The sequence below is a fragment of the Enhydra lutris genome, unplaced genomic scaffold (assembly GCF_002288905.1).
Source record: "Enhydra lutris kenyoni isolate GAN:26980312 unplaced genomic scaffold, ASM228890v2 scaffoldscaffold20, whole genome shotgun sequence".
Lineage (NCBI taxonomy): Eukaryota > Metazoa > Chordata > Mammalia > Carnivora > Mustelidae > Enhydra > Enhydra lutris.
In genome coordinates this window covers 31,362,609-31,388,782 of record NW_019154104.1, presented here as the reverse complement: position 1 = coordinate 31,388,782, position 26,174 = coordinate 31,362,609, and the positions used below count along the sequence as shown (strand labels likewise).

The 26,174-nt window shown below is 43.5% G+C and overlaps 1 protein-coding gene across 1 annotated transcript in view; it reads right to left on the bottom strand.

Annotated features, from left to right (window-relative positions):
* LOC111148509 (REST corepressor 1) overlaps positions 1-26,174 on the bottom strand; it is a 121,317-nt gene that overhangs the window by 9,544 nt on the left and 85,599 nt on the right. The window contains exons 4-8 of the mRNA XM_022505118.1: positions 14,472-14,524; positions 12,221-12,382; positions 11,169-11,287; positions 8,753-8,831; positions 5,445-5,639 (exon numbers count right to left, since the gene is read on the bottom strand). Of these exons, the coding sequence (XP_022360826.1) occupies positions 5,445-5,639; positions 8,753-8,831; positions 11,169-11,287; positions 12,221-12,382; positions 14,472-14,524 (608 nt within the window). The remainder of the gene's footprint in view (positions 1-5,444; positions 5,640-8,752; positions 8,832-11,168; positions 11,288-12,220; positions 12,383-14,471; positions 14,525-26,174) is intronic.

The window sequence follows — 26,174 nt, the reverse complement described above, 5'->3', positions numbered from 1 at the left end:
CACACAAGGCAAAAGCCCACGCTGTAGCCTTCTTTAATGAGAAGAAAAAAGAAAGCAATCTGTCAGTTTCCCACAAGCAAACGGCAGTCCTCCCTTTCTCACAAACCATCTTTTCCACATTATTGTTTGGATGCGATGCACCTAATCTTTCATAGCCCCTACCTCATCAAAGGAAAGACACAAACAACACCAACCACGAAATCAATCCATAGCGCCTCCTGACTTCCGCATGGACTCCTGAATGAGCAGGGTCCTGGGAATGGGCCCTTCCTGCTCAGCCCTACATGCAGAGGCATTTCTGGGCCGAGCACCAGGAGGACTCTGACCCTAGAGTTTTTCCTTTCTGAATAATCCCAGTGGCAAAAAAAAAAAAGCAAGCAAGGAGAAAAACAAATTCATTTTCCCAAATAAAACCTCAAAGACACTCAAGAGCAAGAAAAACAAATTCATTTTCCCAAATAAAACCTCAAAGACACTCAAGAGCTAGAGGAGATGGTGGTGAAGGACATGGTCTCAGGGACACTTTAATAATTCTCTCCTCTACACAGCTTTTTATACTTAGACGAAAATTTCATTTTCAAGTACTTATGCTTTACAGAATTCTAGTTTAGCACTTCCTTTTCTATATTTTACTTCTTCTAAAAGGTTTAAAAGGGAGTGGAGATATACAGGGGGCCAGTGACCCAGTAAGTAAGATCAGCGCTGTCAGGGACCAGAAAGTGAGCCTGTCTGCCACTCGCAAGGGCCTCCAAGCCTACCAGAAACAGCCCACGCCAAACCTTTTTGTATTAATGTCAAATCAGAACATAGAAACAACTGAGAAGGCAAATATAGGAAATATAAACACTAAAACCAAAACTGAGGACCCTGATTTACTGAAAATTGCTTTAGTTCACTTTTAAAAAGGTCCAAGTCAAATAAAATAAACTAGTACCAGAAACTGATCCCCAGCGGGCTGCTGGGACAGTGACACCGAGCTCTCAGGGCAGCATCAGCTCACAGAGAGCTCTCTGATGCAGCATTATTCTGCCGCAGCGGCTACTTGACACGGGAGCCACCAACCACAGGAGCCTCCAGCCCCATGCCACCACTAAGCACCTGAAATGTAGCTTATGCAACTAACGAATCGAATTTTTCATGTCTTCTGCTTTAATCCAAACCTGAATTTAAATGACCACGTGTGTCTACTAGCTACCTGCTCAGACAGCAGGATCTTGGACTCTGGGTCAGAGCTCTCAGGCACCAACCAGCCAAAAAATGTTACAAGACATTCAAGATTATGTTCACTGGACTCTCCTTGGGCTAAACGCTAGACCTAGAAACCTGTGACAGGGTTTTAGTGAATTAGTGAACTTTCAAAAGTCAGCAATCTAGAATACTCCATGCCACCGAGCAGTCCGGTTAAATACATTCTTCTATTCGCTCCGGCTTGTTGTTCACATACTTCATTGAACCTTGGGATATACTGCGTTGTGATTAAGTAACATACCTTTCCCAAGGAGACCAACCTATTTACCACATGCATTTTCTCTTCAAAATCAATAAAGCAGCACAGAGATTACATAAGTGACTACATGGCAACACATCCACAAATTCTGAACTAAAAGTTAGCTCTAAATTCTCATTAACCTTCATCTCTCTTCCTAATGTGTTCTCCTTGTTACAAACACTCAGTGTTTACCACCAGAGTAAGAACAGGGTTTAGCGGCCGACGTCATAGCAACAGGAAAGAACGTCAGAGCGGCAACAAGCTGCATGAGAAATGGGACAGGAAAGTCCGCAGCATTTAAAGAAAAGACAAAAAAGCAGTGGACTTGGCCTGGCGCCTCACTAGACCTCCCTGCTGAACGCGACTGGTCTACTTTATTGTGTCACTGCCTCACTCTCCACTCAGGAAGACCTAAGGTGGCAGGCACCGGCCACTGGCTCAATCTAGCAGTCGCGTGTTTCCCAGCCCCCTTCTCACAGGCATCTTCCGCAGAGGCTGGTGGTCTTCCCCGGAGCTAGGAGGAGCCGTTCTGCAAAGCTCTGGCATGCAGAAAGGACAGGAGCTCCTGGAAGGTAAAAGCTCTTCCTGCTCAAAAGGACAGCCGGGTTGGCTCCGCCTCCGGCCCCTCCTCTCTGCCTGAACGCAGACGTGGGGCCTGCGAAATGACTTCTGGCGCTCCCGTGTGACAGGACAGCAGGGCGAGAAGCCAGGACACTGAGAGGGGCAGAGGAGAAAATGTGGAAGAATCTGGGTCCTCAACACCACCAGTAAACAGGCAGGCTATGCCAGGAACCACCGGTGCTCGGACTTCTTGCTATTTGATAAACATAAATTCTGAACTGTTTGAGCTGCTGTTGGTTAGTTTTTCTGCTACGTCCACGCGAGCCCTTCCCTGAAGCCCACCACCCCTGGAGGCATCCAGAGAACGTCCAGTGTGGGCCGGCCGCCCCTGCGGGTGAGCGCGCATCTGGCTGTGGGGGCTGGACAAGCCGTCTCCTCTCCGCACACGTGACCCCCTCTATTCCGAGTGAACCCGAAGCAGCTTCCTTCACTCAAAAACTCCCGCTCCTGACCCTGGCCGTGAACCGACGGCCGTTACAGCTGACTGCGGTGTCAGTCGCGCCTCCATGGAAGAGGGGGTCTCATTTTCCTTCCTCCGTGTATGACCGCCGAACGGCATTAGGGACGCACTCGGCAGAGGGGAGACGAGCCCCTGTGCAGAGGAAAATGAAAATGCATGTGGGAGCTCACAGCCCCGTCAGAGAGCTCTTCCACAGCCGACAGAGCTTAAAGCGCTCTCTCCTGCAGCAGCCCTCAGATAGCCTGGAAGATCAGGCAGGAAGGATTAATCTCCTCATTTGAAAAGAGGCCCAGAAAGATTAAGTGATTCTCCTAAGATTAGGGTGCAGCTGTGCCAGCAGCCACGGCTGGAAGCCAATCCTCTGACTGCACAGGGAACACTGGGTCCTGCTCTGTGCTGCCATTGGACACGAGATGACAGACCCGGCCCACAGACCCCTCCTCGCACCTGTGACATGATGGCGGGCTTCCTATTTAACCTTCCATGAACTATCAAGATCAATGAGTCAAAAGCAGCAAAAAATACAAGTAAACCATCAGTCCACCACAATTTCAGAGAGAAGGATGGGGGAGGGGCAGAACACTAGTGAAAGGACAATATTAGGCTACTCAGTTCAATCTGCAGTTTAAACGTACCGTGTAAAAATCAGATTCAAATGATGAGCCATTCCTCATATGAGACACAAGTAATTACGAAAGGATTAATCTTAAAAACAGTATCCTTTACAGGAGTATCATAATGCACCAAACGTCTAGGGTAACTCTGACAAAGCCCTGGACACAGAAACGGCCCAACACCGAGAACTTCCAGATCTGCGCTGGTTGGGGCAGGTTATGTTCGTGAGTCCGGACTAGTTCTCCAGTTTAATGCTAAGTCTCTATTTTGATCTATGCCTTCGATACAATCCCAATAAAAATTCTAGAAGAATTGTTCTTCTGGAAACTGAGAAGGTGGGTCTAAATTTTTTTTAATTTATTTTTATTTGTCAGAGAGAAAGAGAGAGCGAGCGAGCACAGGCAGACAGAGTCGCAGGCAGAGAGAGAAGCAGGCTCCCCGCTGAGCATGGAGCCTGATGTGGGACTCGATCCCAGAACACCGGGATCATGACCTGAGCCGAAGGCAGCCGCTTAACCAACTGAGCCACCCAGGCGTCCCGTGAATCTAAATTTTATATGGAAACACAAAGGGCCAGGATAGACAATCTTGGAGAACTTACGATCTAGACCCGATGCTCGGCTTTGTAAGGGAGGTATAATTAAGGCAGGACAGGATCGGTGAAGAACAGACACACAGACCAGAGTTAGTAACAGAAAACCCTAAAGCAGATCATGCATATATGGACACGTGATCTAAAACGAAGGTCCTAATGCACTGAGGTAAGAAAAGGATAGTCTTCAATCAACAGTACTGTTACCTCACGTATGTCAGCCCTACATGTAACAGCACACACAGAAAAGTATTTCCGGACAGACTAAAGACCACAATGTGAAGGGCAGAACAACACTCTGAATACAGCATGGGAGAGTATCTTGATAACCTTAGAAAAGATTCTGAACAAAGCGTAAGAGCACTAACCATAAAAGGTAAGAATGAGAAACTGGACTACATTAAAATTAAAAATTTCATCAAAAGATAAACCATTAAGAGAGTGAAAAGGCAAGCAAGCTTCAGAATGGGAAGGAGGAAGTAATTCTGCCCCCACACCCGGGGCCGGGGGAGAGGGGTAATTAGGCAAGGCCTAAGGACATTCCTGTTGGCACAACTGATGGGGGCAAGGTGCTACTGGCATCTAGTGGGCAAAGGCCAGAGATGCTGCTGAACATCCTACAAGGCACAGGACAGCTCCTCAGGACAAGTTATTATCCAGCCCCAAATGTCAATAGGGCTACATTTAGTAAGCCCTAGTGTAGTGGAAGCAAACTCACATACATTGACATGAGCACCTTGGAAAACCGCTTGGGATTGTTTTTGAAAATGCTGGACAGGGGCCGACTCTTGGTTTCAGCTCAGGTCATGATCTCAGAGTGGTAAGATCGAGCCCTGTGTCAGGCTCTGCGCTGGGAGCCTGCTTGAGATTCTCTTTCCCACTCCCTCTGCACAACCCAATGTCCTCGAAAGAAGGGAAGGGGAGAGGAGGAGACGGGAGGGGAGGGGAAAATGAAATAAAATAAAATGTTGGTCATATTCATACTCTATAACTCAGCAATTCTACTTAGGTATGTATCCAACAAAGATGCATACAAAACACACCAAGAGTCATATAAAACCAGATCAGTACAATCTGTTAATGGCCTAAAGTATCGGCCAGTAGTACAAAGGGTAAGTCACGGGGTATTTACACAGTAATGAGAGAGATCGTCTACAGCTCTAGGCCACCTGGATGGACGTCACGTGCTGAATAAACACAGGAAATGAAAGAAACCACATCATATGATTTTGCTTATATAAAATCCAAAAACGGAAAAAGATAATGTGTGGTTTAAAAAGTACGACCAGTAGTCAGCTACTGAAAGAAAGCAGGTAACGAGTGAGGGGCATTAGTGAGGCGCTGGAGGACATGCCGAGTCCCCGCAGGGCAGGGATTACAGGGGAAAGGAACGGGGCTCGGGAGGCAGCGCTCTTCTCTCGATCAAGAGGGTGGCTGTGCTCACACTGTGAAAATCTCACACATATACACACACACACATATAAAAATCTTCAATTTCAAAGTTAATTTAAGAAACATCAACGGATCAGTACCTAAGATCTTCTGTCCAATTCCTTAGAAACAAAATGCCCTTTAGAGACCTGTGAAGAGCACAGCTACGTGCGTGAAACACACAAAGGCCTCTGGAGCACCGTTAGCCCTTGTGCCTAGCACCAGACCCGCGGTACCTGCCGCTTGATTGAGACCAACTCCATGTCTAGCTGCCTGAGCACCGTGGTGGCGGCGGTGGCGTTGGCAGAAACAGCCTCCACGTCTTCTTGAGACAGAAACATTCCTTTGGGAGGTTTCCTTTTTGCTCTATTTTTAGCTTGTGTACTATGTTTCTCTTTCTTGATCTGAGGAACTGTCTCCGTAGGGGGCACCTGCATGATACACAGATTTGATAAATGAGACTCTGAAACATTAAAATGCCAAAGGAACAGTAATAAGCATATTTTCTTAACATGGCTCTAAACAATTGGAGACAAATGCCATGCCATAGCCCAAGTAGCATCTAGAAACCCCAACAGGCAGCTAACAGAAACACTGGCTAACACATCAAGCAGAAGCCCCTGCCTCCTGTACACACAACCTTCTTCTGTCACTCTACGCCTCCGGCAATAAGGATGCTCAGTTCCCTGTAGTAATACAGGAAGAGAACAGATCTGCATTCTCATCTGTGTGCTATGTATATATGAAGGGGAAGCTATTTTATCCTAACAGTTCTTAGCAAAAGAGATGGATCTGGGAACACAGAAAGAAAAGAGAAAAAAAAAAGATTTAGTACACATATAAAAACCCGTTTAAATTCTTTAAATCTATATAGAAGTTTATTAAAATATAAATTTCTGGGGCGCCTGGGTGGCTCAGTGGGTTAAGCCGCTGCCTTCGGCTCAGGTCATGATCTCAGGGTCCTGGGATCGAGCCCCGCATCGGGCTCTCTGCTCAGCGGGGAGCCTGCTTCCCCCTCTCTCTCTGCTTCCCCCTCTCTCTCTGCCTGCCCCTCTGCCTACTTGTGATCTCTCTCTGTCAAGTAAGTAAATAAAATCTTTAAAAAATATATATATATAAATTTCTATACAAAACTATGACTTTTTTTATGTACCTTTTTTTGGATGACACTTAACTTTCAGGGCAACTGTGTAATTTGCCTCAAGAATATATGCTGTCATTTCACAATGCACAACTGCTGCTAAATTTTTTTAAGTGCTTTCTCTAAAACTGAAACCTTTGGAAATGAAATGTAATAAAACCTTGGCAAGAAAAGGATACTGCCTTCCTGATAACAATTTTAAGAAGAAATTTCTGTAATTGTTCATAATTTTATCTTATTAGCATATTAACATTTGTTGGTGAAGCTAAGAATACACAAGGTTTTTTGCTTCGTATTTGAAACACTGAGATAAGCAGACTCTGTAAATTATGATGGTGCCAATGAGGTCTTGAACAAGTGGTCATAAGCAACTACATAAAAACATTAGTAGGCAATAACGCATGTCTGTAACAGCTATGCTGTTCAATAAAGATCACTGATGGACCATGTACCCGTTTTAACAACATTTTAGTGCACACAGAATGTAAGAAATAAGTCATTTTCTCTTTTAATCAGAAATTGTGCTATATAAATAAGAATTACAGAAATTAATGTAAAATCAAGACCTTCCTCTTTCATTTAAGAATGTCCCATTGAAGAGCCTAATACAGAACAGTGCATCAAAACAAAGCTTCCTAAAAATTGCAGGTACAATCTGACTTCCTGAACAATCTAATTTAGCCAACTGTTAAAATGGCCTTATTGTTTGGGTATTCATACAAATCCCTGGCTTGAGTACTGTCCATAAAGAACCCATTTTCAGTTTGGCAGTATGTAGCAGCACACCAAAAGAAGCCTTAAAAATGTAACTAGAAGACACCAACACAACAATTCAACTTCCAGAAATTTGTTCCAATGGGAAAAACTTCAGTGTACTAATATTTAATCATGAGATCACTTCAGCATTGTTTATAATAGCAAAAAGCAGGGGGGGGGGCTGATAAAAACCCTTAAGATTACTTGGCTGAATTACGTGTGTATGATAAACTAGCAAACAACGACGTATACAAATATATTTGATACAAAAACATGTTCAAGAAAGTGTAAACGTAGAAGGTTATTAAAAATTATGTATTAAGATAAATAAAAATCTTAAAAAAAATTACGTATTAAGATCCCATTTTATGTTTTTTAAAAAGTGAATACAGATTCAGAATTATAGAAGTAGACATATTCAGTTCACAGGAAGTCATCTGGAAGAAGACACCCAAATGTAACGGTGGTCAAGGGTGATAATCATTAAGGGTGTGAATCATTTTCATTTTCCCTTTTTTGTTTAGCTGGATCTCCTACTTTGCCTAGGGAAAGCACGTTATTACTGGTGTGATTGATTTTTAATTTCAGGTATGTCCAGACCCTTTTCTTTTTCCTAGTATAGACTAAAACAGCTGTTCTCACACTTTAGAATCTTCTGACAGAGAACTCTATGAGGTTTTACTGAAACTATAGATACAGACTCTGTCGTCAGAACACTTGTATGAATATATGAAAGTTACATCCCACACTGAGATGCAACACTCCAGCCTGAACCAAAGGGCTGATGGGCACCAATGGACAATGAGGCCCTTTCCTCCAGGGACTGTATCAAGAGCCCACCAGGGGCCTGCCACAGATAATGCTGTGTTGTTCGGGGTTCCCGATCTGTGCAATGAGCCTTGGGTTTGATGGAGGGCCCCCAGGCATCCCACATACGCTTTAGTCAACTGTTATGAATGGGCAAAATAACCTTAGACCACAACACATTTCGAAAAGTTACTAAGGTCATCTAGATACTCCATCGTTCTCAGTGGACAGTTTACAATAAAGAAATGTTATGTTATAAATATACAAAACAAAAGTCATTTACAATTGTAGGAATTCATGGGTATCATGAATCCTTTGACACAACGATTTTAAGATGTGAAAGATTAAAAATTCACCATGTGTGAGGCTCACCGCCAACATCACCACAGCTGGTTCTGAGTAACGAGCAAATGTGCACCAAGTCCCCGCTAGTCCCCCGCTGTCCTCCCCAGAACCACCGTGCAGGCCCCTGGGGCTGGCCGTCAATGAGGAAGGAGGCCCCAAGGGTGGAGAGGAGGAACCAAGCCCTCACCAGCTCCTCACCAATACCACCCCACCGCTGCTGACGGAGGGAAGAAGGCAGTGCGGACGGGTGCCCAGTGGGGGCAAAATCCTTACTCGATAACGCTCTCACTTCCTTTAGGGCTTCCTTTTTATTCCTGTTTCTTGGCAAACAAAATTCTAAGGTGTATAAAGCAAAGTTAGTATTGTTTAAAAAGTCTTATCATGATGCCTTGTACATAGCATTTAATATATTAAATACGTTAAGAGGAATGTTTTACTTATGGAATGAGTAATAAAATTTATTTGCCTAAACAATACTAAGGAAAAAAAAAATACCTCCTTTTTGCTTTCCTTGTTTTGATCAATCTCAATGTCAATCGGGTTATTTCCATTTGTTTCTTCCAGTTCATCCTCACTGGAAGACAAGAGCAAGTTACCGAAAGATTATTTGGTACTAATTCTATTTAATATACAAATATAAGCAATAAGTTGATTTAATGACAGATTTAATATAAAATTAGTATGTTTTCAGACTGCTAAGATTAAAAAAAAATTTTTTGATTCAAATAAAATAATATCCAACTTCATAGTTCCCTTGGTCTACAGGATTTAAAAAAAAAACTATTAAAATGGGTCTCTAACTTCCGAATCAGGTCCGAACACTGTTGCTTTACATTTGCAAAATGCTTCTTCTCAACTCTCCACTGAAAATGTCAAATTTGAGACGTTTATGTAATTGCCCCATAATTAGCTTGTGGAGGGCTAGGACATCATCATGAGCCGTAAATGGGGGATTACTCAAGAATTGAGTCCTGCTGCACTGGGAACAAACTCCCCAACAAGTAAAACTCCATTTCAAGTCCCAGGAGTAGACAGACGCTCATAACTCAAGACAGTGTGAGGGTGGGAGAGGCTTCTTGGTGGCCTGCAGAGGTTGGTACTTCAGATTAGGTTAATTTAAAAAAGAACATTCATTTTGACATGGTACTTCAAATGCTCTTCTTTATAGCCTTCCATGTATTAATTTTTTAAAAGACCTCTGTAGTAGTTAGGACCTTTGTTTTAAAAAAAATAAGAAAACAAGGCTGACACAAGTCAAGTAGCTGGCCTCAGTTTGCCCACAGTTTCGACCAGCTCAGCAGTAATGGCAGCCAAACAGGCAGCTGTTCCAATGTCAATGTCCCCACCGTCCCAAGAATCCATCCTGGGTGGCTCTGCTACCCTTCTCTCCACCCACCCTGCCTGAGGAGAGAGTGTCAAAGAAGAAGAGCCGGGGGCTGAGGAAAATTCTTTCCCAGACCCTGCCATTACTGCCAACAGTTTCTCCGGTGCCACCACCATGTGGCGTGCCCTTGTTGGTCTGCGTCCTCACAGCAGGTGGGAGCACAGCCGGTCTCCCTACCCTTGGTGCTGATGACCAGGGAAGGGAGTACGCAGGTGTCAGCCGATGCTCTTACCATGTCACACAAGGACAAATCCCACTTACTTTTTATTTTAATTTCAGCTGATTTCAGCTGAGCATACGTATCTGTAGTAAGAGATTCAATTTATAAAAAGTAAATGAGACCAAACATATAATGGATATAAAAACGTTTAATCAAAAGTTATTGGACCACTAAAAACAAATTCAGTAGTGTTTGCCGCTTCTGATTACCAAGAGCAATGATCCAAAAACAGGCACACTAGTGTATAAGTGGCAGACGGATCAAGGTCAACAATGTCACAGGCTCTTGAAGCCGGACATGAGAGCTTTGCAGATGTTCCCACCACTGCCCCCATTTTAAAGCTGAGCCCACGGATCCAAATTCTCCAAAAGTCAAACTTCTAATTTGTTCCCACATGTTATTCTATTTAAAATCATAAAACACTCTCCTGCAATGGAGCCATGGAGATCATACAGTCTTACTTCCTTCACTTTATTTGTACGATGAGTTTTTAAAAATAACATTACAGAAAATGTGGAAGACATAATTTTTAAAAGCCACTTACAGTCCCACTGACCTAACACAAAAACCAGTATGTGTATGTGCTGCCTTCTGGACTTGAAGCTTCTTCATTTTAGAGTCGAGGAAGTGATGACTGGGGAAGGCCCGAGTGGGGCAGCGTGGCCCGGGAGCACACATGCAGAGAGCCTGCGGAGTTCACACTCGGACCTGCCCCGTGTGTGAGCACAGGGCCATTCCCACTACTCTGTGCCACTCAGAAGTCCGCACAAGTGTTGAGTAAGATGTAGCATGCTCACTAAGCTATCCTTAAAACTAGATCCTTATTAAGGAGAAATCATGAAATCTCCCCCTCTCTCTGCCCCACACACAAAACAGGTGGTGAAAAAGGGACAGAGGAGATCTACACTACACAATCACCTCCTAACACATCAGACATTAAAGCACGTCACACAAATCCTGCATATAAGAAAGGAAATTCAACCTAGGAAATAATGGATTCCTTCTTATTAAAAGGAGACACCTTCAGGGGCAGGAAAGACTATATGGGCAAGTTTGCTCTTTCAGAATGGAAGCTTACTGAATGCAGGAAGAGAGCAGTAAGGAAAAAACACCTGCAGAAAAGAACACATGTTAACACAGCTCCTGAGCATCAGAGCAAGAGTATCTGTGTACATGTGCCTCTAGCAGGAAGGCCCTGGGGAAACCCACCACTGGACCTTTCCTTTGTGTGTCTACCAGCTCTTAGAAATTCTACTGACCCAAGAGATCCCCACGTGGGGAGACATCACCTCCGGACAGGCACTGACCTCTCTTCCCGCTCCCGCTTCTGTTTCCGAGCGTGGCGGTCCATCACACTGGTTTTAGTCCTCGTCTTCTTCCAAGAGTAGTAAAACTTCACCAGACTTGCTATAGATTTATCAGGAAGCTAAACATAAAAACTGAGTTGGTTTCGATTTAGAGCTAATCTTCCCAAATCAAGTGTGCTTATTAGGTACAGTTAATAAGGGTTGCCTCACATACCCAGAAATGTACTGTCAGGGCTCTTTTCTCTGAGAAGGAGATTCAAAGAGAACTCCTATCAATACATTCCAAACTACTGGGGCGCCTGGGTGGCTCAGTCGTTAAGTGTCTGCCTTTGGCTCAGGTCATGATCCCAGGGTCCTGGGATCAAGTCCTACATTGGGCTCCCTGCTTGGTGGGAAGCCTGATTCTCCCTCTCCCACTCCCCCTGCTTGTGTTACCTCTCTCATTGTGTCTCCTTGTCAAATAAATAAATAAAATCTTAAAAAAAAAAAAAAAAAAAATTCCAAACTACTGCAGTGTGACTGGAAGTGACAGCCCAGGAAAAAGATTGCTAGAGCAGTCTGAGATTAATCCAAATGTTTACCTAAAGTTTCTAGCCTAACACTCGGGTTATTTTTTTAAAAAATTCATTTTAGCACTCATGTAACTACAAATAAGCTTTCCTGGTAGGACTCCACCAAATGGCCTTCTCCAATAGAAGAGATAAGCAAACCTTCCCCAGGCTGATAGGGTTCCATGATGCTCCCCCTCATGAAACAACCATCAAAGATGCTTTCTATCGGACTCATCTGGGGAGTCCCAACAAGAGAGACAGGGATGGGGGGTGGCAGAGGCCTTCTGTTACAGCTGCTATCAAGCTGGGAAGTGCTAGAAAACGCTTCGCTCTTGTAATGTAAAGCCTCTTATCCACCCCACAGCAAGTACGAACGATCTAAAGAGAGTTTTATTAAAAATGAGAACATTCATGCTTGTGGACACTATCTCTTCCCTTCAGATACACTGCAGTGAAGAGAGGCTGAGGAGAAGAGAAAATACAATGCTCTCATTTACTTACCATTTGTTGGATTCTATGAAAAGTTTTTCCGTGAAAACTAAAGGCTTGTTCAAACAAGACTTTATCTTCCACAGTCCATTCATCTGGGAAGGGGGTAAAGTTGGGCAAATCAGCCAATGACTTTTCAATATTATGCTTATGCCAAAAGAGCATCCCAAGAGCCTAGAAAAACAGTATCAGTGAAATTTTAGACCAAAGACAGGAGTGAAACACTAAAATGGAAATGAGATTAGCAGAAGAAGAGCCTATGCTGCTGGGCAACCAGGCAGTACCACGAGGTGACTGTCGGCGACCGACGCCCCCTGCGGGCAGACTCCTGCGAGACACGTTCCACCGTGCTCACTTCTCAGATTAGAATACGGTGACCCTGAGAAATTATGTCCTTGCAAACGGTTTGGTGTGGGAGATGACTACGGCAGTGTGGCTCCAGAATCTGTACCCTTAAGAGGCCTCCACAGACAACAGGGCAAAGTAACTTCTAAAAGCACTTAACTGGGGGTGCCTGGGCTGGTTAAGCTGACTCTTGGGTTGGGCTCAGGTTGCCATCTCAAGGCCATGAAATCAAGCTCCCTGTCGGGCTCTGTGCTCAGCATGGAGTCTACTTAATAGTCTCTCTCCCTCTGCAGCCCCCCACCCCGCTCTCTCTCTAAAACAAATAAATCTTCTAAAAAAGTTTTTAAAATGTAATCATTCTTTATTCTTTTGCTGAAAAAACTTAAAAATAGTTTTGGGTTGTTGTTTTTTTTTTTGTTTGGTTTTGGTAGCTCAGAAGGGAGAAAATATTCAAATGGGTGAGGGACAAATTGGAAATAAGAGAGACAATTCAGCAACTTTTTCCTGAGAAAACTTCCTGTAGCTCCAAAGCTCCAGAGAATTAAAATTTTGAAGACCAGAATCCTTAAAAATTCATACAAGTGTGTATTTAGCAATCACCAATTTTATTTTTAAGATTTTATTTTTAAGTAATCTGTACACCCAATGTGGGGGGTCAAACTCACAACCCTGAGATTGAGAGTCCCAGGCCCTTTCGACTGGGCCACCCAGATGCCCCAATCGCCCAGTAATTTATACACTTTCTAAATAGAATTTAAAATTGGTGATGTTCAGGGTGCCTGGCTGGCTCAGTTAGTGGAGCATGCAACTCTTGATCTAGGAGGTTGCGAGTTTGAGTCCCCCACTGGGTGTAGAGATTACATAAAAATAAAATACTAAAAAAAAGAAAAAAAAATGGTGATCTTCTGAGCAACTTCGTGAAGTTCATGAGTAGGGTGTGGAAAAAGAGAAAGCATACATCTTTTGCTTTGAAAGCTTCTGGAACTATCTCATTGTAATTGGCTTTTCCAACAAATTCTACCAGGGTAGGACAATTAAAAGTAAGGCCAGGGCTAAAAGAAAGAGTCTGATTTTTTCTTTTTTAAGATTTTATTTATTTGACAGAGAGCAAGATAGAGACAGCAAGAGAGGGAACACAAGCAGGAGGAGTGGGAGAGGGAGAAGCAGACTCCCCACTGAGCAGGGAGCCTGATGTGGGGCTGCGTCCCAGGATCCGGGAATCATGACCTGAACCGAAGACAGACGCTTAACGACTGAGCCACCCAGGCATCCCAAAAGAGTCCAATTCTATCTAAAGTAACTTGGTGATATCCCTCAGTCATGAGGATAAATGCTAGTAATGTACAGGCTGTAATACCTAGATCAATGCCAAAGTGCTAACCTAACTTAATATACTTATTTTTAAAACAGTAATTAGAAATAAGACTGAATTAAGATTATCATCACACTTCTGGAGCAAAATTAATTTCATATATTTCTCATTAATAGGTTCCAATCATTTTAAGAAAACCTTAGTCAAATTTTACAACCTGAAGGTGATTCAAAACAATTAATATGAAAACACTGTGGGTCTGAACGTGACGGGGTCAGGGAAAACCCTCACACAAACACGCAAATGGCGAACAAGGGAAGCATTATGCCAAGCATCTGGCACCTTGGAGCGAGCCTGGAGCTACAGGCGCCACAAACACTACAGACCTGCAGGAACACACGGACGCTTTTCCAATCAAAGCGTCCTCTAATGCTCATCACCGGCAGGAAGAGGGGACTGGAACCTCAATTTGCCAGTGACCACCAAAAATTCGCGCTGCTACTCAACACACAGAACACAAACAATTTAACAGGTTAGCTACAAACCGCCCCCCTTTAAAAAAAAAAAAAACCCATCTTGAACAACAGAAGAAAACCGCGTCATTACCTGTTCCATGTTGTACCCATGTTTCTCTTTAGCGATGGCAATGTATTCATCTACTGAAAAACAAGACAAGAGACCAGTAAACCAACGGAGGGGCACGAAACAACAGTCCAGAAGCACCAGAGCCGGATGGATGTTTCAGGCCTGCCATGCACAGCAATAAAAAGGAAGAACAGACAGTAACAGAACAGAACCATACAGGATCCCATTATGGATCTTACATATATAAATCCCACAGAGGAATGGTTCAAAATACACTTAAGGATTAACAGGACTTGGCTCTGGATGAGAAGACTGTGATTCTTTTTTTTAAAAAACTTGGTTCTACATAAATTTCCTATGATAAATGTTATTTTGATACTTTGAAAGATAATTAAAAGAAATAAAAACAAGTATTAAAATTGGGGGTTTGTTTTTAGTCTTAGCCAAAGCTAAAAAACAAGTCACTTATCTTTATATTAAAAAATCTTAGAGATGAATTCCATGAACCAGTGCCTGGTATTTGCTTTCAAACTCCACCGCAGGGTGACCAGGGCCAACTTTCAAGCACTAAGGGAGCACCAAGGAAGACGGACTTAATGTCCTGGAGAAGTCAGCACCCCTCAAAGTTATTTCCTCTCCACGTTTCCTAATCTTTCTTCCAGGAACGAAGAGACTACTAATCAATAGCAACACTTCATTATATTCCTTTTTATTTTGATAAATTTTTATTTTGATAAATTACAAAATTATTAATTTGTAATTAATAAATTACAAAAATAACACAGGCTCCAAAAGCAAACAAAACAAAAAAACCCACCAAAAACAACAAAACCCAAAAAACCCGAAGAGCACAGAACTGTCTGAAACAGAGAGCTGCATTTCCCACTGGCCTGTCCTCACTCTCCAGGTGCTATGACCAAATTCAAGACGTGACAACAGGCTCGCCGAGGTTCAGTCACCTGCCGCCTTTACACAGGCAGCTGACAGAAGCGGCCCCATCGAAGCTCCTCAGGCTGTGTCCTTGCTGTTTAAGTCACCACGAGCATCTCACCTGACTGGGGCACAGCTGACAACCAATTTAGGAAGAAGAAATCAATTTTGAAAAGAATTCAGGGGTCCCTGGGTGGCTCAGTGGGTTAAGCCGCTGCCTTCAGCTCAGGTCATGATCTCAGGGTCCTGGGATTGAGCCCCGCATCGGGCTCTCTGCTCAGCGGGAGCCTGCTTCCCTCTCTCTCTCTGCCTGCCTCTCTGCCTACTTGTGATCTCTCTTTCTCTGTCAAATAAATAAATAAAATCTTTAAAAAAAAATCACATTGAAAACCAAAGCATTCTTTGGATGCTACTGTATTTTCATCTCCTTTGCTTTCTAACAAAGATTAGCTGGTGGCAGGAACAGTAAAACGGACTAAACAGTGGATTCCCAGTGCTGCAGCTAAGTTTGGACAGAACATTTTCCATGTTGTAAATAGCAAGGCATTCTTACTCATAACCTTTACAAATCACACCTCTTTTTTAGATTTTTTTGGAGACTAGCCTGACGAATCAAATCTAAAGCAAAGGAAGAATTCCATCAGAAGTCACTTGGTATCCCCACCCCAGTAAGTTCATACATAGGCCTGAAACTTGCCAAAGAATTACCATCTGACACCCTCCTGCAAAAATACAATTTTTCATTCTTTTCACCAACCCCAATGTCAAACAGAGATTAAACAATTTGCTAAATGAATGCGGTGGGTGCTGTGGTGTGTACAGTGTCACAAAGAAGAAAGGCTCATTGCTAGCAAGGTAGAAGGCAGCACAGCGCAGGTATGTGGTCACGGAAGATGGAGGTCCAACCCTGGCTCCGTCTCTACACAAAATGGGTTCATAGGCAGTGGTGCTTCACGTAGAGAAAACACTACAGTTTGGACTGTGTTACCTTTAGCAACTTTCCTGTCCTTCCCCGGAAGGACTCTCCCCAGTAAGGCTTCGTCCTCACCTAACTGCAATCTACAGCACAGGAGAAGGCCTCCCGCGATGCTTTCGACTGGAGTGAATTCAGAAACTGAGCCATGTGCGCGCACAAAGGATGCTGCTCACAGCGTGCTCTCGGACTGCCTCCCTACTGCGTGCAGATGGTCCTCGGCTCTCGCTCCCTCTCACGATCAGAGGAACAAAGCTGCCCGCCAGTTTCTAAACCCCTGCCTTCCCCGCCACCCCCCGCCCCTCCTCCACAGAGCGCGTGCCAGTAGCTGCCAGCAGGGCATGAGGAAAACCGACCGTCTGCATTTTCAAAACCTCCCACATGCCTTCCTTAAGCAAAAATAAGCTTTCAACCTAAGACAATAAAATCCACTCCCACGTGCCTTCATAAAAACAAAGGATGACCAGCTACTTCAGGCGGATGAAAGATGAAACAGGAAGGGAAGCCAGAGAAATACAAGCTGCTTGAGACCAACTGCTCTAGAACAAAGAACACAGGGTTCCTTGGGGAGTTTCCCAGAACGTTCTCATCTCTGACAGCAGGGATCTTGGTTTCCTCTCTAAGAAATTAAAGGTTAACCAGAGTCCGTCCCAGTTCAGGGGTGAGGAGTCACCGCAGGCCGAGTCACTACGTAAGCTACCATTAGGACAATGCACAAAGTCCACATGGCTTAAGGAAATGCCAGGACATTTCCACGGGCCCAGTCATTTATATCCACCAGCCTTTCCCAACTTGGGCACAGGGGACAGAACCAGGCAGTCAGTGGGTGCAGGAAGCAGCTGAGCTGACATTCTCATCTGTTAGTCAGAAGCAGAAAGACCAGTCACTAAGTATACTCTCCTTTAAAAACAAGTCTGGGGCACCTGGGTGGCCAGGCAGTTAAGTATCCAACTCTTGATTTCAGCTCAGGTCATGATCTTAGGGTCCTGAGACCGAGCCCTGCTTGGGGCTCAGTGCTCAGCAGGGAGTCTGCTTAAGATTCTGTCTTAGGGCAGCCCACCCAGGGCACCTGGGTGGCTCAGTCAGATAAGTGGCTGCCTTAGGCTCAGGTCACGGTCCCAGATCCTGGGATTGAGTTCCGAGTCGGGCTCCCTGCTCCTTGGGGAGCCTGCTTCTCCCCCTCCCACTGCCTGCCGCTCTGTCTACTTATGCTCTCTACCTGTCAAATAAAGTCTTTACTTATTTTTTATTTTTTAAAAAGATTTTATTTCTTTATTTGACAGAGAAAGGGCACTAGCAGGGGGAGCAGGAGAGGGAGAAAGAGGATCCCTACTGAGCAGGGAACTGGATGTGGAGCTTGATCCCAGGACACTGGGATCATGACCTGAGCCACCAAAGGCAGACACTTAAGGACAGAGCCACCAAGGCACCCCTAAAGAAAATCTTAAAAAAAAAAAAAAAAGAAAGAAAAAGATTCTGTCTTTCCCTCTCCCTCACCCCTTCACCCATCACATGCTTTTTAATATGAATAAAACCTTTTTTCAAAAAATTGTAAAAATTCCATCATTATTCTAATGCAATTATTTTTCAAAACTTGAATGTCCTATGGAAACAACCAAAGAGAACTATCTGATCTTAAATTATGATGGATAAAGTTACAGATCACTCCAATTCTTAAGAAGTACACAGACTGTACAAACCACTGGCTTTTTTGGCAAGAACTTAGCATTACGGAAAGCACAAGTAAATGAGTTATGTTTCGGGTAGCATCACTTAAAAAGGTAGAATGTGCATGAGATTCATCAAGGAAATTTACAAAATTTCTTTAAAAAAAAAAAAACAAAATTTACAAAATTCCTAAAGCCTAGACATTTATGGAACTACCCTTACCATGTACAGAACACTCTACTAATAGCAGGCCAAAATACAGGCCAAAACACACAAGTAACAGAGAACAGAAATACATAAAATAATACATAATATGACAGTACAGCATGGGAATCCAAAATAACCAGTAAATAATGACGGTAATGATGTTAAATCAAGATAAGCTTCCTGAAGATTCAACAGCGATATTGACTGAGTAATAACAATAGCTAATATTTGAGAATTTATTATGTGCCAGCCACCATTCCTAGCTCTTTGCAAGGATTATCTTTTTAATCCTCTCCAATAATTCTATTATCACTCCCATTCATAAAGGAACTGAGGCCCAGAGAAGATATGTGGCCGAGTGACACAGCCGGTAAACAGCAGCAACAGGGCTTACAGACGCGCAGAGTAGCTCACCCCAGGACTGTGATATTAAACCGCTGTCTGCTATCCTAACTCTTGAGCAAAGGACACACAGAGGGAGAAGGGCTCAGATAAGAACCGTCCGCACAGCACAGAGAACCAAGCAAGGAAGGCAGGCCAACATCGTCTATGTCGCTTGAATAAAGAAAATAAAACTGGGGTTGATGAAGGAAGTGATGGAAAGCAAGGGTAACAGGTGAATGGATGCCTTGCCATAGGCATCATTTGCTTCTATATTCTTGTTTCCATCCGATGGACTAAATGTCCTAAGTATCACTAGTCAGAGTCTCAAACTCAACTGCAAAAAAGGGAAAAATGCAGCTGAAAGTTGCCACGGTAACCTGAGTTCACCCACTCCTCCCTCCTCTAGACACTGCAGGGACTCAGGACACCTTGTGATCTTGCATATTCTATTCAGAGCAAGAGGCTGACACCATAAGGTAGGTTGAGGACAAAGCTATAACCTCAATACAGTTAAAAAAAAAAAAAATTAACACTTGCAGCAGCATTAGTAATACAAAGGAAACGTGGTACCAATTTCTCTCTCATAACTCAAACTGAGCATACCAAAATTTTCTTCAGGAATTTGATAATTATCGTGGCATCTTCTTTTATTATTAAAATAAGAAACGAGTTATCACTGTAACTCACTGAGAATGGAATTGAGCTTAAATCATTTAAGTAAGGCAATTCTGCCACCTGGTGGGCACAGATATTACTACAGGTGACATTTCAATGATCCCTCTGAGCATCTTGGGGGGTGTGGGGGCATAAGAAACAAGATAAGCCACAGAGACTCTGCGAGAATACAATATAATGAACCAGTCCATTCTAGTCAGTAATAAAATGCACTTTATGAAAATCCTATGTCTTAATATAGTTTTGTTAAAATCCCACTTTACAGAAAAAGCGCCCCTGGGCACTCCAGTAAATACTACAAAATCCAACCGAGTCTCACAGACAATCTGATCACGTGGAAATAAGAAATACGAACACCTTCCCATGCCACATGTACTTAAATTCAGCTTCTGGCATCCATTCCCACCTAATCTGCACTTTTGTATTCCCCCTCCTTCCAGTATCCACTGGTATGACTCTAAGTTCTAGCCCTGCCTCCCCGTGCCTCCTTTCCTCATCAGCAGAAGACTGAATTGACTATTATGATCTTAAAGGTGGTTCCAGGGCTAACATTTCATGAGTAACCTAAAAACTTGGTAGGGCTCAGGTGGTTGAGGGTCCAGCTCCTGATATGGGTTCAGGTCATGATCTCAGGATCATGAGATTGAGACTTGCATCAGGCTCCACACTCAGCAGAGAATCTGCTAGAGATTCTCCCTATCCCTCTTCTCCTCCTCTTACCCCCACCACATATATGCATGTGTGTGCACTAATAAATCAATCTTAAAAAAAATTTTCAGGGCGCCTGGGTGGCTCAGTCATTAAGCATCTGTCTTCAGCTCAGGTCATGATCCCAGAATCCTGGGATGCAGCCCCACATCGGGCTCCCTGCTCTGTGGGGAGCCTGCTTCTCCTTCTCCTCCACTCATGCTCTCTGTTGCGATCTCCGTCTCTCTCAAATAAATAAAATCTTAAAAAAAAAAAAATCTCCCTCCCCACACCCGTCCCCCAACTCAGATGTGTGCTCTCTCTAAAATGGATAAACAATCCACCTTCACTCCAGTTCTCATATGCCTGTGAGCCACTCAGAAAGGCGCAGGTAGGATATCCCGTATTTTACCAACTGATCATCACTAGAATGACATTTAGTTGTAATTAAAACCACCTTTCTCTTAAAAATGAGCAAAGCCTAGGGCGAGGAACAGGTGAACACAGTGACACACTATCCCCTTGCATCTCTCACACTGGGAGTCGACCTACCTGACAACTACGTCCCTGAGCAGGCAACTGTGTCCTCAAAATAATTTCATTTGCTCTCATGTGTGTTTTCCGTTTACAGCACGAGCTGAAGGAAACACGCTCCAAACAGGTCTGTATCTCCCTGAACAGAAGGCAACACCCCTGACATAGACCCTAGCAGGCAGCAGTGGAAAGAGCCCTGCGTCCTTGGCTTCTATCAGGAACTTGGGAGCTAAACCCATTTCCTCACCTATTTGGCAAGAATGAGGTCAGATATCCTGCTCAAATTCTTTACACAAAGTAGTAAAGCGGTCAAGATATACAAATGTTAAGTCTTACTAAAATGAGTTCCTCCATAAACGTGTGAGACTCAATTAGACATGGGGTGGGGTGCACTTCCCAACCACAGAATTAGTTTATCCAGAGAAACCCAGCCCTGGAATCCCAGGAGGGCTGTGCCCCAGTCCAGAAGTTCCCAATCCTAAGCGGGGAAAACCAGCTGGTGAACTCCTTAGAAATCCTGACTCTTGGGCGCCACCCTCTTTTGTCTACACCCATGCGTGTACACGCATGTAAGTTTACGTGTGTCTATGTGCAGAGATGTGTGTGTACAGTTATTATCACACAGGATGGGCACAGAGAAAAGCACATACGTAAAGGCCCGGTTTGGTGATTTTTCAGAAAATGAACACACCTAGATCAAGGAAAGAACTGACTACACTCAAGACGTTTTGGTTTACTTTCAATGCCCACAGGTGATTCTGAGAATCATGAATTAGAGCATAATATTAATGTGTAAATAACATGAGTTTGATAACATTCCCCATTTCAATGTGATAAAAAGCACCTCAACAAGCACAAAATTTTTAAGTTTAGTATGATAAGATTAGACACTATGAGGACCACAGAAAAAATGTGCCTTTTATGTTACTACTATATAAAAGGAGGTTTGTGAATTTCAATCATGCAAAAAAATTTCCTTTCAGTGACTGCATAGAAGTGCTCTTTTAAATTACGGACTTCAGGGGCACCTGGGTGGCTCAGTCGGTTAAGTGTCTGACTTCAGCTTGGGTCATGATCTCGGGGTCCTGGGATCCAGACCAGCATTAGGCTCCAACTCCGCAGGGAGTCTGCTTGTTCCTCTCCCTCTGCCCCGCCCCCGTTCTTGCTCTCTCACAAATAAATAAAATCTTTAAGTATAAGTAATTAAATAAATCACCAACTTCAAGCTCCCATCCTGCAGAGGAGGAGGTGGTCAGAAGGAGGTAGAAGGCTATGAGTCCTAGCGACTCCTCACAGACTGGTCTACAAACCTTGAAGTATAGGGACATTTGTCTTTTAACCCTGCCTCTGCCACCCTATACAGACAATGGTTCTTCCCTTAGTACAACCCATCATGTACAAGGATGCGGGAAAAAGGGATCCCTAAGTGAGACTACAACAGCCAAGGGAAGCACAAAGGGAGGCTGGGTTTTAGCAAGGGCACAGGAACACAAGGCTCTGCCCACAGGAGACTTGATACAAGGTCACTTCCCCTCTGTGGGGCCTGCTTCCTCGAGCTCTGAAAATGGAAGGTCAATTGCACAGTGGCATTGTGAGAATGGGGGAGAGAGACAATGACACGCCTGTTGGGAGGGGGCAGGTTTTCCCACTCTAAGTCCTACCCACTTTCAATGCTTAAATCTTGTGGGGGTGAGGGTGGGGGTATCTTCATCCAGTAAAGAAACCCAACCTTTCGAAGCAAGTGGCAGAAAGGTGACATTTTATAATTACTATACTTTATATTTGACCATTCTCCACTGATTCCACAAATCTTTGAGGCCCACTGTGTGCCCGGTGCTGCTTATACAGCCATGATTAAAACAGCCCGCCTTGGGCGCTTGGGTGGCTCAGTTGGTTAAGCAACCACCTTCGGCTCAGGTCATGATCCTGGGATCCTGGGTTCGACTCCCACATCGGGCTGTATGGAGAGGCTGCTTCTCCCTCTCCCTCTGTCTGCCATTCCCCCTGCTTGTGCACACTCTCTCTCTCTGTCAAATAAATAAGTAAAATCTGAAACAGGCCGCTTTCACAGAATTCCGTCTGGCTGGAGAGAAATAATTACACAAATAATTAACTCCAGTTGTCGTAAGTGTCACAAAAGAACTATGAACGTACTTAGCTGGGAAACCTGATCTGCAGAATCAAGGGAGGCGCTCTTTTCTACTGGAAAAGGACATTATAAATTCCTGCTTACTCATTTGTTATTTTTAGTAGGGAAAAACTGGAAAAAAAAAAAAAGAAAGAAAGAAATATTCAAGAATGCGGACATGGTTAAATAAATTAAGCTATATGATGCGATATTCAGGGATCAAAACTCAGTTTAATGTTTAATAATAGGAAAATTAAAGTTGAAAAACTTATTTACAGTATGACCCATTCGTGCTTAAATTCAGAGTCCACATAAGCGTACAGAAAGACGTGAAAGCAAAACTTCAATAGTGGCTATATCCATATGATGAGGTGAGGGGGTTTTAGGCTATTTTTAATAATATAAACAAGCTTGTATGTATATATGTAATTTCTTTCCTGAACTATTTGAGACTATCATAATTATGCCTTGTACTCTGAAATACTCAGCATGTTTCTAAGAGTAGGTATGTTCTCTTACATAACCACAGAACAGTAAATTCAACATTTAAGCAATAATCTGGGTCTGTATTCCCATCTGACCAGTAGACCCCAAAGTAGAGCACATTGTGCTCAAAAATTTGAAAGTAAATACCAGTTATCTCATCCCTACATATATATAACCAATACACATATTTTTAAAAATGTGGACCAAAAAAGTGGACATATATTTTTTAATAGAACCACAATAGCATTATCACACCTAACAAAAATAGCAAAATTCCTTGATATGAGAAACAGTGTTACAGTCACTGGACTATCTAAAATGTGTGAGTGCAACAACAGCAATTACTGGCAAGGGCAAGGAGCACATGAATCTCGCATTTTACTGGTAGCAGCATGAACCAGTCTGACCACTTTGGAAAATAATTTGGCATTGATCTCTCATAGTTGAATATCTACATTCCAGATGGCTATCAAGAACCAAGTCACAGGAAGTTCCCAGTAGTAACAGTTATAGAAATAAAAAACTGGAAGCAAAACAGAAAGGATAAATAAATTATAAAATAACATGATGAAATTCTTTAAGTATAAAAGGATGAGGATCAGACACATTGGCATGATGACAGGGGAAGGTAACCCTTGAGTTTTAGTGGAGGCTTCGAACACAGACTGTAAATCCAGCTCTGCCTTTTCTAGTAAGATCTGAACATTGACCCAACTCTCAAACACTTACGAATAAAAATGATAAAAATAATTTTTACACACTAAAAACAAAACAAACAAAAAAAAACCCCACACACAGACTTTTTTTTTTTAAGATTTTATTTATTTATTTGAGGAAGGCGGGGGCAGCAGAGGGAGAGGGTGAAGCAGGCTCCCTGGCTCAGCAAGGAGCCCAATGCGGGACTCGATCCCAGGACCCTGGGATCATGACCCAAGCCGAAGGCAGATGCTCAACCGACGACTGAGCCACCCAGGCGCCCTAAGAAACATCACTTCAGTCACAAGTATCAAGGTCTCTGAAAGCCACTTACTTATAAAAAGCTGAAAATTGGGGCGCCTGGGTGGCTCAGTGGGTTAAAGCCTCTGCCTTCGGCTCAGGTCATGATCCCAGGGTCCTGGGATCGAGCCCTGCATCGGGCTCTCTGCTCAGCAGGGAGCCTGCTTCCCCCTCCCCCTCTCTCTGCCTGCCTCTCTTCCTACTTGTGATCTGTCAAATAAATAAATAAAATCTTAAAAAAAAAAAAAGGCTGAAAATCAAGGCCAGTATTAGCTTATCCTATTCTTACCCCTGCACACATCGCAGTCAAAGAACTAACAGATTAGGAATTTTAAGTCCACTTCTCCCTCCTGTCAATGACCAGGGCAGGTTCCCATCAGACTAAACGGTACACTCGGACAGGGACTTGTCAGACTGTCTGTTCTTATATTTCCCCAGTGCCAGGCACATACGTATCACGCATATATTTATGGAGTAAATGGTCATCAGGCGAGTGGCAAAAAAGAAAATGCTGGAGGATTCCAGATGACCCAACAGCAGAACAAAGAGCTGAAAGCCTATATTTGCGAATCTCCACACAGAGACTGTCCACAGACCCATCACCTTCTCATTCACTGGACAAGTATTTATTGTATCACCACGTGCTGAGAGGACTGAGAAGAGCGGAGCAAACATACCAAGTTTCCCACCAGTTTTTAGTAGTGGGACACGAGTAAAAAATACTACGTCAGGTGACGACAGAGGGAATGAAGGCGATGAAGCAGAGTAGGGCAGCCATGTAATCTCTGTTTCATAGCGTCTGACCACAGCGAGTGGTCAAGGAAAGGCACGCTCTCGCTGACGCATAACCAACGACCGGGAGGAACTGTGGGAGCCATGCAGACGTCTGGGAGAAGAGCACTCCCGACAAAGGGACAGAAACGCTCCAGGGAGGATGTTGTGCATGGATTCAGAAGGACCGAAGTGGGATCAGACTATGTAGGGCCTTATGGCCAACTGTCGGGTCTTCTGATTTTTATCAGAAAAGGCACTGGAAAGGCACTGGAATGTTTTAGAGATTCTTGATATGTACTATGCACTTATATGAATGTTAAAAAATTCACTACATCATCTATGAAACTTTTGTACACAATGTAATTTTGAAAATGTGTTCTGAAGTCAAATATCCTGACATAGAAACATTTGTGTATGTTGTAGGTCTAAGAAAAGTCTCCTTCCAAGAAAGCTACAACTTGTTTTAAAATCTCTAATTTGAGTTTGCCTTTTGAAACCTCTTTCAATTCTACATGTCTAACATATTGTATATATGTTAAATTTTTTTATAATTAGCTTAAAAAAAAATCACCCAGCTTGACGGTCTGTGCCATGGCTAATGACTTCCCTCCATGTCCATTTAACACTGAGATGCGTGCTCACCACTGTACCAGTTTCTCGTTTTTATATAATGAAAATAAGATGCAATCAAACACTTAAATAACTGCAGAAGTACTGATTATATGTAACTTATAACGTACATGATGCATAAATGAGCAGGACCATCTGTTTCACCGATTCCCCAACAGCCGGAGCCCCCCTACGAATGTCTTCACCCAAGGGCAGTGCAGCGGAGTCTAGGAAACTGGCTTCTTCGGGAAGCGACCCACGGTGGACACGGCTGCTCCGATTCACCTCTTACGGGCGAGTCCAACAACAAAAGTCATCCTCGGATCATCCCCCTTCTGAACCTAGCCTCTCTCCTGAAACTGCCTTCTCAGAGCTCTGTCAGGCCACGGTCTTCTATTACATTTGACTGCACTTGCTTTGGTAAACATTTTTTTTTTTTTTTTCATTAAAGCAATAAAGTGAAACAGACTGGGAATAAGATCTGGCCTAACTGTATACATTTCAAAGAAGACAAGACTATCCAGTAAAAAACACCTTCAGAGATTTTTTGCTACTAACGTGTCCACTTTGTTCTGCTAAACGTTCCGCTGCTTCTCTACAGTCTGGGCCTTGGGTAGGTGTGCGTGTAAGGCAGGGTCACAAGGCGAATGGAGAGAGTTCCACGTACTGCACT